Source organism: Nycticebus coucang, chromosome 10, assembly GCF_027406575.1.
Source record: "Nycticebus coucang isolate mNycCou1 chromosome 10, mNycCou1.pri, whole genome shotgun sequence".
Classification (NCBI taxonomy): domain Eukaryota; kingdom Metazoa; phylum Chordata; class Mammalia; order Primates; family Lorisidae; genus Nycticebus; species Nycticebus coucang.
The window spans coordinates 99719418-99735620 of NC_069789.1; the positions used below are offsets into that span (position 1 = coordinate 99719418).

The 16203-nt window shown below is 43.0% G+C and overlaps 1 protein-coding gene across 2 annotated transcripts; it reads right to left on the reverse strand.

Moving 5' to 3' along the window:
* Window positions 1-5768: 5768 nt before the first annotated feature.
* LOC128597663 (adenylyl cyclase-associated protein 1-like) lies at window positions 5769-16145 on the reverse strand. 2 transcript variants are annotated; one of them, XM_053608220.1, is made up of 2 exons: window positions 15873-16145; window positions 5769-7059 (listed from the first exon to the last, which is right to left on the reverse strand). In XM_053608220.1, the coding sequence occupies exon 2, from the start codon at window positions 6771-6773 to the stop codon at window positions 5973-5975; it is 801 nt and encodes a 266-aa protein (XP_053464195.1). In that variant the 5' UTR covers window positions 6774-7059; window positions 15873-16145; the 3' UTR covers window positions 5769-5972. The 2 variants fall into 2 exon arrangements, 1 of the variants encoding a protein (XP_053464195.1); XR_008383311.1 differs by lacking the exon at window positions 5769-7059 and adding an exon at window positions 11637-15737.
* Between the last annotated feature and the right edge of the window lie 58 nt (window positions 16146-16203).

Below are 16203 nucleotides of genomic sequence, written 5' to 3' on the forward strand. Positions count from 1 at the left end.
ATAGTTTTCTTATGAAAGCTATAACCCAATTATAGGCCAAAAAGAAGGGGAAAGGGGAGAGGTAGGCGAGGGGAGGGGAGAGGATGGGTGGAGAGAGAGTAATTGGTGGGACCACACCTATGTTGCATCTTACAAGGGTACATGTGAAATTTATCAGGTGTAGAATATAAATGTCTTTTTTTTTTTTTTTTGTAGCGACACAGTCTCACTTTACGGCCCTCGGTAGAGTGCCGTGGCCTCACACAGCTCACAGCAACCTCCAACTCCTGGGCTTAAGCGATTCTCTTGCCTCAGCCTCCCGAGCAGCTGGGACTACAGGCGCCCGCCACAACGCCTGGCTATTTTTTGTTGCAGTTTGGCCGGGGCCGGGTTTGAACCCACCACCCTCGGTATATGGGGTCGGCGCCTTACCGACTGAGCCACAGGCACAGCCCCAGAATATAAATGTCTTAACACAATACCTAAGAAAATGCTGCGAAGGCTATGCTGCGAAGGTTAACTAGTTTGATGAAAACAGTTCAAATTGTATATAAAACCAGCACATTGTACCCCATGATTGCATTAATGTGCACAGCTATGATTTAATAAAAAGAAAAAAGGAAAAAGAAAGAAAGAAAGAAAAATCACTGCATAGAGGATCACTGTAGATGGATAGCCAGTTTTGGAATTTTTTCTCTTATGTTATTGCCTTTAATTATCCTGGAGACTTCAACAAAGAATTATTGTAAATTATAGCTTGGTCCCTGTTATACTATGAACAATTGGGTTCACCATTATCTGGGAAAGAGAATGATATCATTAAACTAACATTTAGACAGTGTTTATTATATGCTAGGCACTGCCCTAAGCATTTTAGAAACATTAGTTCTCACACAGCAGTTAAAAGGCAAATGTGGAACTGAACCCAAGGCCAGTCTGGCTCTGGAAATTATGTCTTTTTACCACCATCTTTAAGCCAAAGTGAAATGAGCAGCAGGGATCTGAGGGGTTGGGGGCTGTGGCAGGGGACTATTGATAGCTCTAATGTGGCAGATAGTGATCAGTAATGAACCTGTTTCTAAAAACATAAGGAGAGCCTATTGGTTCTGAATTAAGCACAGCAGAGCTGCAGAAACACATATGAGACAACCAACTCCTTCCTTGAATGGGCTGAGGTGCACGTGATACTTTGAGATATTGTTATCACTCACAGGGACACCCAAACTATGGATTTGGAGTTTGTTTGTTTATTTATTTATTTAAGACAGAGCCTCACTCTGTTGCCCTGGGTAGAGTGTCATGGCATCATAGCTCATAGCAATCTCCAAATCTTGGGCTCCCAAGTGATCCTCTTGCCTCAGCCTCCTGGGTAGCTGGAACTAAAGGCGCCTACCACACTGCCCAGCTATTTTTAGAGATAGGGTCTTGCTCTTGCTCAGGCTGGTCTCAAACTCCTTAGTTCAAGCAATCTACCAGTTTTGGCCTTCCAGATTGCTAGAATTACAGGAGTGAGCCAGTGGTTCTGGCTGGATTTTGAGCTGAACTATGACTTCACCTCTACCTACTAGTCAGTAAGATCTGGAGAAGGGTTAGGGAGTGCCAAACGATTTGGTTAACAAAGATGAAAAGACGGTCTCTGTGAAGGAGAAATTAATATACTATGCAGACAATCACCATAAAATAAGAAAACCCTATACTGGAGGTATACTAAGTACTGAGTAACTATGCCTAAGAGAAGCAGATAAGGCTGATAACATTTGAACTGGAATGCATAGGTAGGATAAGTCATTAAACAGGTAGGTCTGGAAAGAGCAGGGGAACCATGGCATTCTAGGCAGACCACAGAGTGTGTGTGAACGCAGACAAGCATGAAGGAAAATAGTATTATATTAATAAAAGTAAATATCCAGATCTTATTTGTAAGATCTTATTTGTATTTCATTTGTAAGATGAAAAAAGCTTCCAGAAATCATTAATAGTATACTAGTTCCATTCAACATGTATATGGAAACAAAAATATTTGTAAAATGTATTATATGATAAGGCTTGGTGCTTGTGGCTCAAGAGGCTAAGGCGCCAGCCACATACACCAGAGCTGGCGGGTTCGAATCCAGCCCAGGCCTGCCAAACAACAATGACAACTACAACCAAAAAAATAGCTGGGCATTGTGGCGGGTGCCTGTAGTCCCAGCTACTTGGGAGGCTGAGGCAAGAGAATAGCTTAAGCCCACGAATTGGAGGTTGCTGTGACCTGTGACGCCAGGGCAACAGCTTGAAGCTCTGTCTCAAATAAATAAATAAATAAATAAAAATAAATAAATATGATAAAAATCTACGAAATCTATGCTGGGTGCAGTGGCTCACGCCTGTAGTTGTAGCCCTCTGGGAGGCTGAGGCAGGTAAACTCCTTGAGCTCAGGAATGCTACGCCAGGCTGAGCAAGAGTAAGACCCTGTCTCTATTAAACATAGAAAAACTAGCCAGGTGTTGTGCTGCTATTCAGGAGGCTCAGGCAACAGGATCTCATAAGCCCAAGAGTTTGAGGTTGTTGTGAAGTGCGATGCCACCGTACTCTACCCAGGGTAACAGAGTGAGACTCTGTCTCAAACAAAACAAAACAAATAAAAAAAAAACAAACCTCACATGGCTTTAATTTTTTTTTTTTTTTTGAGACAGCGCCTCAAGCTGTCACCTGGGTAGAGTGCCATGGAGTCACAGCTCACGGCAACCTCGAACTCTCAGGCTTAAGCGATTCTCTTGCTTCAGCCTCCCAAGTAGCTGAGACTACCGGTGCCCGCCACAAAGCCTGGCTATATATATTTTTTAATTTATTTATTTTTATTGTTAAGTCATAGCTGTGTACATTAGTGCAATCAAGGGGTACAATGTGCGGGTTTCATATATAATCTGAAATATTCTCATCAAACTGTTCAATGTAGCCTTCATGGCATTTTCTTAGTTACTGTATGTAGACATTTGTATTCTGCATTTAGTAAGTTTAGCCTGTACCCATTCTAAGATGCACCATAGATGTGGCCCCACCCATTACCCTCCCTCCACCAAAATCCCCCCCCTCACTCCCCCTTCCTTGGCCCTTTCCCCATAGTCTTGTGCTATAGTTGGGTTATAGTCTTCATGTGAAAGCTATAATTTAGCTTCATAGTAGAGCTGAGTACATTGGATACTTTTTCTTCCACTCCTGAGATACTTCGCTAAGAAGAATATGTTCCAGCTCCATCCATGTAAACATGAAAGAGGTAAAGTCTCCATCTTTCTTTAAGGCTGCATAATATTCCATGGTATACATGTACCACAATTTGCTAGTCCATTCGTGGGTCGATGGACACTTGGGCTTCTTCCATGACTTAGCAATTATGAATTGGGCTGCAATAAACATTCTGGTACAGATGTCTTTGTTATATTGTGAGTTTTGGTCTTCTGGGTATAAACCTAGTAAAGGAATTATAGGATCGAATGGCAGGTCTATTTTTAGGTCTCTAAATATTCTCCAAACATCCTTCCAGAAGGAACGTATTAGTGTGTGTTCCCACCAGCACTGTAGAAGTGTGCCCTTTTCTCCACATCCACGCCAACATCTCTGGTTTTGGGATTTTGTTATGTGGGCTACTCTTACTGGGGTTAGGTGATATCTCAGAGTAGTTTTGATTTGCATTTCTCTGATGATTAAGGATGATGAGCTTTTTTACATGTGTTTGTAGATTGTGCATCTGTCTTCTTTAGAGAAGTTTCTCTTCAAGTCCCTTTCCCACCCTAAGATGGGATCACGTGTTCTTGCTAATACGTTTGAGTTCTCTGTGGATTCTGGTTATTAGACCTTTATCGGAGGTATAACCTGCAAATATTTTCTCCCATTCTGAGGGCTGTCTGCTTGCTTTACTTACTGTGTTCTTGGCTGTGCAGAAGCTTTTTAGTTTGATCAGGTCCCAGTAGTGTATTTTTGATACTACTTCAATTGCCTGGGGAGTCCTCCTCATAAAATATTCACTCAGGCCGATTCCTTCAAGAGTTTTCCCTGCACTTTCTTGAAGTATTTTTATAGTTTCATGTCTTAAGTTTAAATCTTTAATCCAGTGAGAGTCTATCTTAGTTAATGGTGAAAGGTGTGGGTCCAGTTTCAATCTTCTACAGGTTGCCAGCCAGTTTACCCAGCACCATTTGTTAAATAGGGAATCTTTTCCCCACTGGATGTTTTTAATTGGCTTGTCAAAGATCAAGTAACGGTAAGTAGCTGGATTCATCTCTTGGTTCTCTATTCTGTTCCAGACATCTACTTCTCTGCTTTTGTGCCAGTACCATGCTGTTTTGATCACTATCGATTTATAGTACAGTCTCAAGTCTGGTAGCGTGATTCCTCCTGCTTCGTTTTTATTGGTGAGTAATGTTTTGGCTATTCGAGGTTTTTTCTGATTCCATATAAAATGAAGTATTATTTTTTCAAGATCTTTAAAATATGACAATGGAGCTTTAATAGGAATTGCATTAAAATTGTATATTGCTTTGGGTAGTATGGACATTTTAACAATGTTGATTCTTCCCAGCCACGAGCATGGTATGTTTTTCCATCTGTTAACATCTTCAGCTATTTCTTTTCTTAAAGTTTCATAGTTCTCTTTGTAGAGATCTTTTACATCCTTTGTTAGGTATATTCCCAAATATGTCATCTTCTTTGGCACTACTGTGAAAGGAATCGAGTCCATGACTGTTTTTTCAGCTTGGTTATTGTTGGTATATATAAAGGCTACAGATTTATGGGTGTTGATTTTGTAGCCTGAGACATTGCTGTATTCCTTGATCGCTTCTAAAAGTTTTATAGTAGAATCCCTAGTGTTTTCCAGATATGCCTGGCTATTTTTTGGTTGTAGTTGTCATAGTCATTTGGTGAGCTGGGGCTGGATTTGAACCTACTAACTCTGGTGTATGTGGCTAGCACCTAGCTGCTTGAGCTACAGGCACCGAGCCTTACAGGGGTCCTCAAACTGCGGACCACGGGCCACATGAGGCAGTGTGATTGCATTTGTTCCCGTTTTGATTTTTTACTTCAAAATAAGATATGTGCAGTGTGCATAGGAGTTTGTTCATAGTTGTTTTTTTTTTTTAACTATAGTCTGGCCCTCTAATGGTCTGAGGGACAGTGAACCGGCCCCCTGTTTAAAAAGTTTGAGGACCCCTGGGACTCCTGCTCAAAACTAAAAGCTATAAAATAGCAGGGGACAGTGGCTTACTCCTATAATCCTAGCACTCTGGGAGGCTGAGGTGGGTGGATTGCTTGAGCTCAGGAGTTTGAGACCAGCCTAAGAAAGAGTGAGACCCCCATCTCTACTAAATAGAAAAGAACTAGCCAGATATTGTGGCAGGCACTTTTTCTTACTGGTTTGACAGAGGTTTTTTTTTTTTTTTAATTCGTAGGACTGTTTTATTCTTCTCAAAAGACTGTCTATTGGTGGACTAACACCCCCAAAGCCAAAAGCTGAAAGGCACCAGTCCTGTTCTGAAGTTCATTAAGGATGGACTGGTGGTGTGATTGAACTGATATGGAAAGGTCGCACCTTCCTGCAAAAGATCAACTGACTTGCTATCCCACCCCAAATCTCAGTCTGAGGTATATTTCAGTTAAGGCAGGTAGCTGTGCTTCTCAGAGTACAGAAGCAGTTTAAGAGCAGAAAAGTAGAGGAAATCTAGAAAAGAACTGTCTTATTTTATTTATTTATTTTACATATACATGTGTTTATTAGGTTTCCACTTTTTGCCTTCACAAAATTAAAAAGGTTTAAAATTTAGTAACAATAACAATGTTTAAGATAAGGACTAGAAACAAAAACCTCAAAGAATGAAGATAAATACATTCAGAAATCAGATGATTGCTGCATCGAAATATTAAGCAATAATAATAATAAAAATAAGAAAAGAACTGTCTTGATACAGATTTATCCCAAGGTGTGAAGGGAGAGGGCAAAGAACCCAGTGGCACTTTGCTTAGCCAGCAATTTCTGTCACTGTGGTGACCAACTTCTGCCCATTCCATAGGGTTTTGAACTGCTCAGGGACTGGAAACTCATTAAAGTCACTGCTTTCCGTAGGAATGAGGATGTTCATCTCAGAAGATTTGGCACTGACTATCTCACAATCCAGGGAATTCTTGCTCAAGTAAGCATGGAAGCCATCTGTTTTGTTGATGGAAATGGTTGGTACTTTACCCATTATCTGAACTTTGAGATCCCTACTATTGATTATCTCCACGATGCCTACCACATCATCAAATACCAGACCAAGTTTCTCACAGTTATCTACTGTAATGGAGTTAATTTTGCCCTTGATTTGCAACGTGGTATTGACACATTTGTATATGTAAACCACCTGTTTCAGCTCTGTGTCATCAATCACCAGGTTGGAAACATTCTCCTGATTTTCCACTCTCCACTTCTTGCCCTCCAGTTCAAGTAGAGCTGGCTCCTTCTTTGTGGTTGGTTTGGGGGATGGCCAGGTTTGGGGTTTGGGTGCAGAGAATGGCTTGGGGCCACTGCGTACTGGACCACTCTGAGCCTTCAAGGCAGGGTTCTTGTGAGTCTTCATGTCATCAGATACATGTTTTAGGGCACGTGTGATGCTCTCCCTCTGATTAATCTGCACAAACAGTGCTGAATGGGATGTAGACTCATCAGAGCCTGAACTGGTAGGGACTGGGGGAGGAGGTGGTCCTGGCGGTCGGGGAGGAGGTCCTGATCCAGCAGAGGGTCCAGATGGTAATCCACTCAGTCCTTTTGCCACAGGCCCCATCTTGCTCCAAGACACTCCAGTGGAATGGAACCCCTTAATGTAACTCTGCAGCTCTATTCATATACTCAAGACCCAGTCTACATGCTTCTTATTCACATCTTTGTACTCCTTGAGAACTCAGTTTGTGTAAAACATGGCAGCATCATTCATTTCTTTCACATAGGGGCCAGGCTTGAGAACCATAGCCACCCAGCCCAGGGCCTGGATACTTTGACAGCTGACAAGTAATTGAACAACTTGCTGCCTCGGTTCTCCTCCTGAAAAGTTATCACTTCTTGGATCTGCTCTGAGATGGGTGCCAACAAATCAGAAAGGTTAGAGTGTTGCAACATCATCATAGCTCACAGCAACCTCAAACTCCTGGTCTCAAGTAATCCTTCTGCCTCAGCTTCCTGAGTAGCTGGGACTATAAGCACCCGCTACAAGGCCTGGACAACTTTTCTATCTTTAGTAGAGATGGGGTCTTGCTCTTTCTCAGGCTGATCTCCAACTCCTGAACTCTAACAATCCACCCAGCCCCAGCCAAACTGCAACCAAAAAATAGCCGGGCGTTGTGGTGGGCATCTATAGTCCCAGCTACTTGGGAGGCTGAGGCAAGAGAATCGCTTAAGCCCAAGAGTTGGAGGTTGCTGTGAGCTGTGACGTCACGTTCTCCACTGAGGATAACATACTGAGACTCTGTCTCAAAAAATAAAAATAAACAAACAAACAAATAAACAATAAAATAAATATGGCCGGGCACAGTGGCTCACTTCTGTAATCCTAGCACTTGGGGAGCTGAGGCGGATGGATTGCCTGAGCTCACAGGTTCAAGAGCAACCTGAGCCAGAGTGAGACTCCCTTTCTAAAAAAAAATAGCTGGGTGTAGTGGCAGGAGCCTGTAGTTCTAGCTACTCCGGAAGCTGAGGCAAGAGATTCACTTGAGCCCAAGAGTTAGAGGTTGCTGTGAGCTATGATGCCACAGCACTCTATGGAGGGTGAAAAAAAAAAGATATGTAAATATTTTAGCTTTGTAATATATTTAATAAGTGGTTGAGATATCCTTTATTCATTACTTTTCTCTTTCAGAATTTCCTTTTGATTCTTGTTTATTTTTCCATGTGAATTTTAAACTGTATTTTTTTATTTATTTTTATTTTTTATTTATTTTTTATTTTTTGGCCAGGGCTGGGTTTGAACCCACCACCTCTGGCATATGGGACCGGTGCCCTACTCCTTGAGCCACAGGCACTGCCCTCCATGTGAATTTTAAAATAAGATAAACTTTCTTTTTTTTTAGAGACGGAATCTCAGTCAGTTGGCCTGGGGTTGAATACCATAGCATCATAGCTCACAGCAACCTCAAACGCTTGGGCTCAAGTGATTCTCTTGCCTCAGCCTGCCAAGCAGCTGGGACTACACGGGCCCGTCACAACGCTCAGCTATTTTTGTTGCAGTTGTTTAGCTGGCCCAGGCTGGGTTTGAATGTGCCACCTTTGGTGTATGTGGCTGGCGCTGTAACCAACTGTCCTACGGGACCCGAGCTGGATTCTTAGTATTTTTTTTTTTTTTTTTTGGTGCAGTTTTTGGCCAGGGCTGGGCTTGAACCCGCCACCTCCGGTATATGGGGCTGGCGCCCTACTCCTTTGAGCCACAGGCGCCACCCTGGATTCTTAGAATTTTAAATGAGTTCAAGATCCTGAGTCCAGCTCGGCACCCATAGCTTAGTGTTTAGAGCACATATACAGGGGCTGGTGGGTTCGAACCCGGCCCGGGCCTGCTAAACAACAACGACAACCACAAAAAAACAATAATAGTTGCGCATTGTGGCAGGCACCTCCAGCTACTTGGGAGGCTGAGGCAAGAGAATCCTTAAACCCAAGAGTTTGAGGTTGCTGTGAGCTGTGACGCCATAGTACTCTACAGAGGGTGACAAAGTGAGACACTTGTCTCAAAAAAAAAAAAAAAAAGATCCTGAGTTGGATACACAGTATTCCAGAAATCAGAAATACTATGTAAGTGAATTTGTATCCTCTTTTAAAAACTCTGGGCAGTGCTTGTGGCTCAGTGAGTAGGGCACCATCCCCATATACCCAGGGCTCTGGGTTCGAACCCGGCCCTGGCCAAACTGCAACAAAAAAATAGCTGGGCATTGTAGCGGGTGCTCAATAGCTCCCAGCTACTTGGGAGGCTGAGGCAAGAGAATCACCTAAGCCCAAGAGCTGGAGGTTGCTGTGAGCTGTGATGCCACAGTACTCTACTGAGGGTGACAAAAAGAGACTCTGTCTCTATAAAAAAAAAAAAAAATCTGCAAATTCACAATATTGCAAATGTCCACATTTTCAAATAGGAAAATTCTAGATGGTGAATTCTGGAAACCAAAAAAAAGCTAATATTATTAATTCTTAGTAAAATTATAGAAGTTATTAAAGAATGATTTGTGAACAGTGAGATTAAAAAAGCAGTAATCTCTAGAAGCCTGCAATGGTTCATTACAACCATGTTTCATTCTACCAAGGTGTCAGCTCTTCCTTGCCTCCAGGCATTTTACTGGCATCCTTTTCTTAGCCTAGGCTATTCCTCCCTATTCTCCACAAAATAGCTGGTTCTTTCATTTTATTTCTTTTTTTTTGAGATAGTTTCACTTTTGTTTCCCTTGGTAGATTGCTGTACTGTCACAGCTCACAGCAACCTCCAACTCTTGGGCTTAAGTGATTCTCTTGCCTCAGCCTCCCAAGTAGGTGGGACTACAGGCGCCTGCCACAATGCCCAGCTTTTTTTTTTTTTTTTCTCTGCCGTTGTCATTGTTTTAGCAGGCCTGGACCAGGTTTGAACCCACCAGCCTCAGTATATGTGGCCAGCACCCTACCCACTGAGATACAGGCGCTGCCTGGTTCTTTCATTTCTTTCTGTCCTTTTTTTTTTTTTTATTAGAGACAGAATCTCATTTTACCATCCTCAGTAGAGAGCTGTGGTGTCACAGCTGACAGCAACCTCCAACTCCTGGGCTTAGGCAATTCTCTTGCCTCAGCCTCCTGAGTAGCTGGGACTACAGGAGCCCACCACAATGCCCAGCTATTTTTTGTTGCAGTTTGGCCAAGGTCAGGTTCGAACTTGCCACCCTCGGTATATGGGGCTGGCGCCCTACCCACCGAGCCACAGGCGCTGCCAGTTCTTTCATTTCTTTTAGGTTGTAGCTTTCACCTTACCTCCTCAAAGAGAGGCCTTCCCTGGTCATTCATTTTTCTATCACAACATTCTGTTTCTTTCCTTTATAGAACCTATCTCAAGTTAGAATTATATATTAGGCTGGGCATGGTGGCTCATGCCTGTAGTTCTGGCACTCTGGAAATCAGTAAATAAATAGAATTATGTATTTATTTCCTTACTGTCTACCTACTCACTTGAACAGTAAACTCCATGAAGACAAGAACCCTGTCTGTTTTGTTCGTCACTGTGTACCTAATCCTATGTGTCTTTCATAGTACTTAACATTAGTAAATGCTTAAGGTATATTTATAAAGCAAATGACTGAATGACTGTCCCTTCTTGCCTGTGTTACTAGAATAACAGATTAGGAGACTATCATAGGGACAGTATAATTAGAAAAATTTTAAGTTTCCCAATATGTTATTTGAAAAAGAGAACAATGAGATAGAAGATAAAAGCATTTTTATTTAATTGAACAACCAACCAAAGAAAACTTGGTAATTCTCTAATTAACTGGCGGGTTGGTTGGTGAGAAGGCTGTTTTTTTTTGCCATGACTTTTAGAACCAATAACTTGGAAAGTCATCCCCATGGGGGCAGCAGAGAGTCACTGAAAAAGCCTGCTGGATTTCTGACACTTGCTACAACTTATGTATATGATACAATAATAAATATTGGCAACATTTAACCCTAAATCCTGTGTTAACACTTCATATACATTATTTAATATAATCATTACAACAATTACTTCTGAGATGGATGTTAACATTTCTCTCTTTTACAGATAAGAAAACAAGCTTAGCGAAGTTAAGGAATTTTCTTGGTCATACTATGTATTAGTAAGGGTCAGAGCTGGGGAATGAGAAAAAGGGAACAGGTTGGAAGACTGAACAACAAATAATTAGGATTCAGCAACTGCTTGTGGTCTCTACTCTTCTTTTTTTTTTTGTAGAGACAGTCTCACTTTATGGCCCTCGGTAGAGTGCCGTGGCCTCACGCAGCTCACCGCAACCTCCAACTCCTGGGCTTAAGCGATTCCCTTGCCTCAGCCTCCCGAGTAGCTGGGACTACAGGCGCCCGCCACAACGCCCGGCTATTTTTTGGTTGCAGTTAGGCCGGGGCCAGGTTTGAACCCGCCACCCTCGGTATATGGGGCCGGTGCCTTACCGACTGAGCCACAGGCGCCGCCCGGTCTCTACTCTTCTATTTAGGAGCCAGGAGATACTAGTATTCTAGTTTAGGATTTACAGCCAGGTTTGTAGCTCGTCTGAAATTATCAAGAGCCAGTAATATGTCTGGGTAAAAATGAGTAACTGGAACAGCTGAGTTAGTGGTGGAACCAAGAACTAGAGGAGCATATCAGGTCAGCAAGTCCCTGCAAGATAAACTTCAAGCCCAGGCAGGGACACAGGGATCAGAGTGGGCCTGGAAGAGTCAAGAAAACACTGTGATAATGGGCTGCTAACAGGATATAGACTTCTTTAAGAGAGTGTGGGGGATTTTTTTGGTTTTGTTTTTTGACAGTCTCACTCTGTTGCTCAGGCTAGAGTGGTGTGGCATCATAGCTCACAGCAACCTCAAACTCCTGGGCTCAAGTGATCCTCTTGCCTTAGCCTCCCGAGTAGCTGGGACCATAGGCACCTGCCACAACACCCGGGTAGTTTTTGTATTTTTAGTAGAGACGGGGGTCTTGCTCAGGCTGGTCTCAAACTTCTGAGCTCAAGGGATCCTCCTGCTTCAGCCTCCCAAAGTGCTAGGACTATAGGCATGAGTCACTGTGCCTGGCCTAAGAAATTATGACTGTATATATGACATACAGTTTAAGTCAAGGAGGAACAGCTGTCAAGCTATGGCTAACAAAAAATCCTAAGTGGTTTGAAAATTTTTTTTTTCTTCTGAGACAGGACCTTGCTCTGTCACTCAGGCTATAGCATAGTGGCATTATTACAGCTCAAACTCAAATTTCTGGGCTCTAGCATCCTCCTGCCTCAGCCTCTCTAGTATGTTGAAGTACAGATGTGTGCCACCACACCCAGCGGATTTACCTTTTTTTTTTTGTAGAGATGGGTCTTGCTATGTTGCTCAGACTGTTCTTGAACTTTTGATCTCAAGCAATCCTCATGCAGCCTCCCCAAGTATTAGGATTGCAGGTATGAGTCACCATGCCTAGCCTTAATATTTATCAGTGATAGGCATGAGAATGCCCATTTCTACACAGGCCCCTTTGGTTTAGCTGGTATTGTACTCCATTTCAGCTCAGGAAATCTGCCCAGCTCTCTTTATTGGCTGAGGGGATCTCAAAGCTTCATGTTGAGTGAACTTCTAGGGCTTTCCAAAAAGAAAATATCCCTCCATATGGACTGACTAGCTTAGGAACAGTTGGCCAGGCAATTATCCCAATGTTTGGAATCTGGAAAATGTGGTTAAGTTCGGGTCCCAAGGAAAAGGATTGAGTCTATGAGCCTTGTAGAGAAAGGATTAATTTGGAAGGCCTAAAGAAATCCCAGCCCTTCATCTTGCCATTGTGAGTGAAGGAAGCAGTTTTTTATAGGCTGCAATGAGCAGAATGGACGCTATGCTACACTAAGAAGGCAGTCAGCATAGATTCTCTTGTCTAATCCTCGAAATGGGGGTGAGTTAGGTGTGGAGAGGAGAGGTGTGGTCACGGAAAGGAGCTGGCACCACAGTATCAAGACTGCTAGGTGTCTAACCACTTCAGGGTGTGGATACAGAGGGAAAACAATATTCAACTTTAAGTTGAGCCTGTGTCTGCCTCTTTTGTGGGGCACATCCCCATTACATACATCACTGCTACTTCTGTCCTGAAGATTATTCCTCTAGAAAAAACTGAGGAGCAATCTGTGAAGAAAATGAGGATACAAAGGAGGTTGTTGATAATGGAACAAGTGTTTCAGGGGATACAGAAGCCAAAAATTGTCAGAGGTGGGTTAACTTTGGCTTTTTCTGACCAATACCGCTTCCTTTCAATCTTCTAAAGTAGAGGTGTTCATTCTCCCACTGTTGCAGAAAGGGATAACAAGACATAAACCTTCTCTTTAGGTTCTCAATGCTAACTTCCAGGCTATTGTGTTTCTGTGCTCTTCCAAAGATGCTTCCCCTTTTGAAGCTTATGCTCTCTGGTTCCACTGCCCTTCAGCCTTCATACTTACTGAGGTCTTCAGTACTTCTCAAATAGTCTCTGTGGTCTTACTATCATCCTGCGGAGATTTTAGGAAAACCCACAAAATAGAATTTTTTTTTTTGAGAGACAGTCTCACTATGTTGCCCTGGGCAGAGTGCCCCGGTGTCACAGCTCACAGCACCCTCTAACTCTTGGGTTTAAGCGATTCTCTTGCCTCAGCCTCCCAAGTAGCTGGGACTACAGGCGTCCCCACAACACCCAGCTATTTTTTGGTTGTATTGTCATTGTTGTTTGGCAGGCCCAGGCTGGATTCAAACCCACCAGTTCTGGTGTATGTGGCTGGTGCACTAGCCGCTGAGCTACAGGCGCCCAGCTGTACAATTTTTGGGGGGAGACAGTCTCACTATGTCACCTTAGTAGAGTGTCGTGGCATCTTAACTCACAGCAACCTCAAACTTTAGGGTTCAAGTGATCCTCTTGCCTCAGCCTCCCAAGTAGCTGACATTACAGGTGCCCTCCACAACGTCCACCTAGTTTTTAGAGATCTCACTAGTTTTTAGGGGGTCTCACTCTGGCTCAGGCTGGCAAAGTAGTTCTTTGACCTCAACTTTTACTCTTACTTTCAATTCCTTAACATCACTGTTTCTAGAAAATTAAGTTTTCTCGATAGCGCCTTCAGGGTCTTAGTAAGGACTGGGAGAGAGTAGTGTTCTTGTGTGTGGTAAGATTGGTGATGCGAGAGCCAGCTGGTATGGACTTCAAGTCCCACTGACAGACTGGAACCACAGTGTCAAGACTGCTAGGTGTCTAAAGTATAAAAACAATAGCACGGAGACTGGATTGTCTATTGACACTTACGGGGAAGGTTCACAATCTGGATTTGACTCTTGTGCCAAGCTTCCAAGAGCCTGGAGCTAAAAGCACCTTTCCCATTAGCTGCCCCTCAGGGGGATATCTGACAGTATTGACAACTTTCACTCCCTTGAAATATTCTCCTTTCTTTCTGATTCTGTGACAAATCCTGTCCCAGTTTTTTTGTTCTGTTTTCTCTCCTAGTTTTTATTCTTACTCATTGTCCCCCCCCTTTTTTCGAGACAGAGGCTCACTGTCACCCTCAGTAGAGTGCCATGGTGTCACAGCTCACAGCAACCTCAAACTCTTGGGCTTAAGTGATTCTCTTACCTCAGCCTCCCAAATAAGTAGCTGGGACTATGGGTGCCTGCTACAGCGCCTGGCTATTTTTTGGTTACAGCTGTCATTGTTGTTTAGCAGGCCAGGGCTAGGCTCGAACCCGCCAGCCTCGGTGTATGTGGTTGGCACCGTTACTCACTGAGCTATGGGCACCGAGCCTCATTGTCCCTTTCAAAGATTCTCCAAGGGTTTCTCTTCCACTTGTGCCTTAAATGTTGGAATTCCCCAGAGCACTCTTCTGAGCCCTCTGTTCTGTGGGGAGCAAATCCAAATCTATGGCTTCAACTATCACAGATATGTTGATGCTTCAGAATTTCTGTCCTACACATTACAGCAGTTTTAAGAATGTTTTCTATGGCAGCACCCATAGATCAGTGGATAGGGCGCCTGCCACATGCACCAAGGGTGTGGGTTCAAAACCGGCCTGGGCCAGCTAAACAATGACAACTGCAACAACAATGAAAATAGCCGGGCATTGTGGCAAGCGCCTGTAGTCCCAGCTACTTGGGAGGCTGAGGCAAGTGAATCGCTTAAGCCCAAGAGTTTGAGGCTGCTGTGAGCTGTGATGTCATGTTACCCTACCCAGAGCGATACACACACACAAAATGTTTTCTATGAAAGTATGTATGTGACATCAGGGCACTCTACCCTGTCACACTTTACTGAAGGTGACAAAGTGAGACTGTCTCAAAAAAAAAGAAAAAAAGCAAAGAAAAAGGAAAGTAATATATGTACAGAGTAAAAGAAATTTAAACAATAATATGGTGTAAAATAAAAAGTATAAGTCATCCCTCCCAGGCCCACTTTTCAGAGTTAATTTTTTCTGCACTTGCTTTTTCTCCCACTTAATGTATTTTTCTACTAAGTTTTAGATCTGTACAGTAACTGTCAGTAGGACATATCTATCTAGGTATCTTACAGGTACCTAAAACTTTTTCTTTGGAATTCTCCCTATGCAACATCCTGTTAGCCTCCTTCTTACAGTCAAGAACTATGAAAAAAATTCTTTATACATTGTGCTTTTCCAATTCAATCTGGTTTCTACCACCACATCCATGACACAGTTTTATCCAAACTATTAAATGTTCTCCTTGTTGCAAAATCTAATGGACACATTTTAGTGTACATCTTACCTGATCTCTCGGTTATATTTAACATTTTTACCAGTTTCCTTGATACTTCTTTCCTGATCATCCTCTTTTCCTTCCGTTTGGCCCTTCTCAGTATTCTCTCAACAGCTTCTTTTCCTCCTCCCATCCCTCCTATGCATGTATCCCTCCTCTAGGCCACCTTACCCATTTAATAGGTTCAATTTCTTTCTATCTGCACTCCTTCCCTAGGACAGATCACCATCTCTTGCCTGGATATGAGTTTCTCCATTGTTCTTCTTGCCTCTAACTTTGTCCTTTCAATCCATTCTTCGCTTGGTAAGCAGTGATCTTTCTAAAATTCAAATATAATTGTTCACAACTGTGGAGACCCTTCAAAGCCTGTTCATTGCTCTTAGAATAATAACCAATTAAATTACAAGGCTCTGGTCCCTCCCCCTATATTACCTCTTTCTTAAGCCATACTAACCCGTTTCCAGAACGTAGCTGTATCATTCCTCACCCTACGCCCGTCCCAATTCCCAACAGTCCTTCAGGAATCCACAGAGGCGAAACTTCCTATCGGAAAAGGGCGTTCAAAAGGCAAACGCTGAAAGAATGAAATCCGAACGGGGATCTGAACAGCGCTTTCAGCTCTGCCTCGGGGTTTACGGAACGTCCGGGTTACCAGGAAGCTCAGAGCAAAGGTCAAATCCAGCTCTTGACCCTTCTTCCAAATTCGCGAAGCAATCCGACCCCCGTGCAATTCTGCCCTTATGTGTCATGGTTGCCAGTCCCAGTCGTTCAATGGGTCTTGAACT

Coding starts and splice junctions, on each gene's coding strand:
- LOC128597663 (XM_053608220.1), bottom strand. CDS start 6,773: ATGGGGCCTGTGGCAAAAGGACTGAGTGGATTACCATCTGGACCCTCT.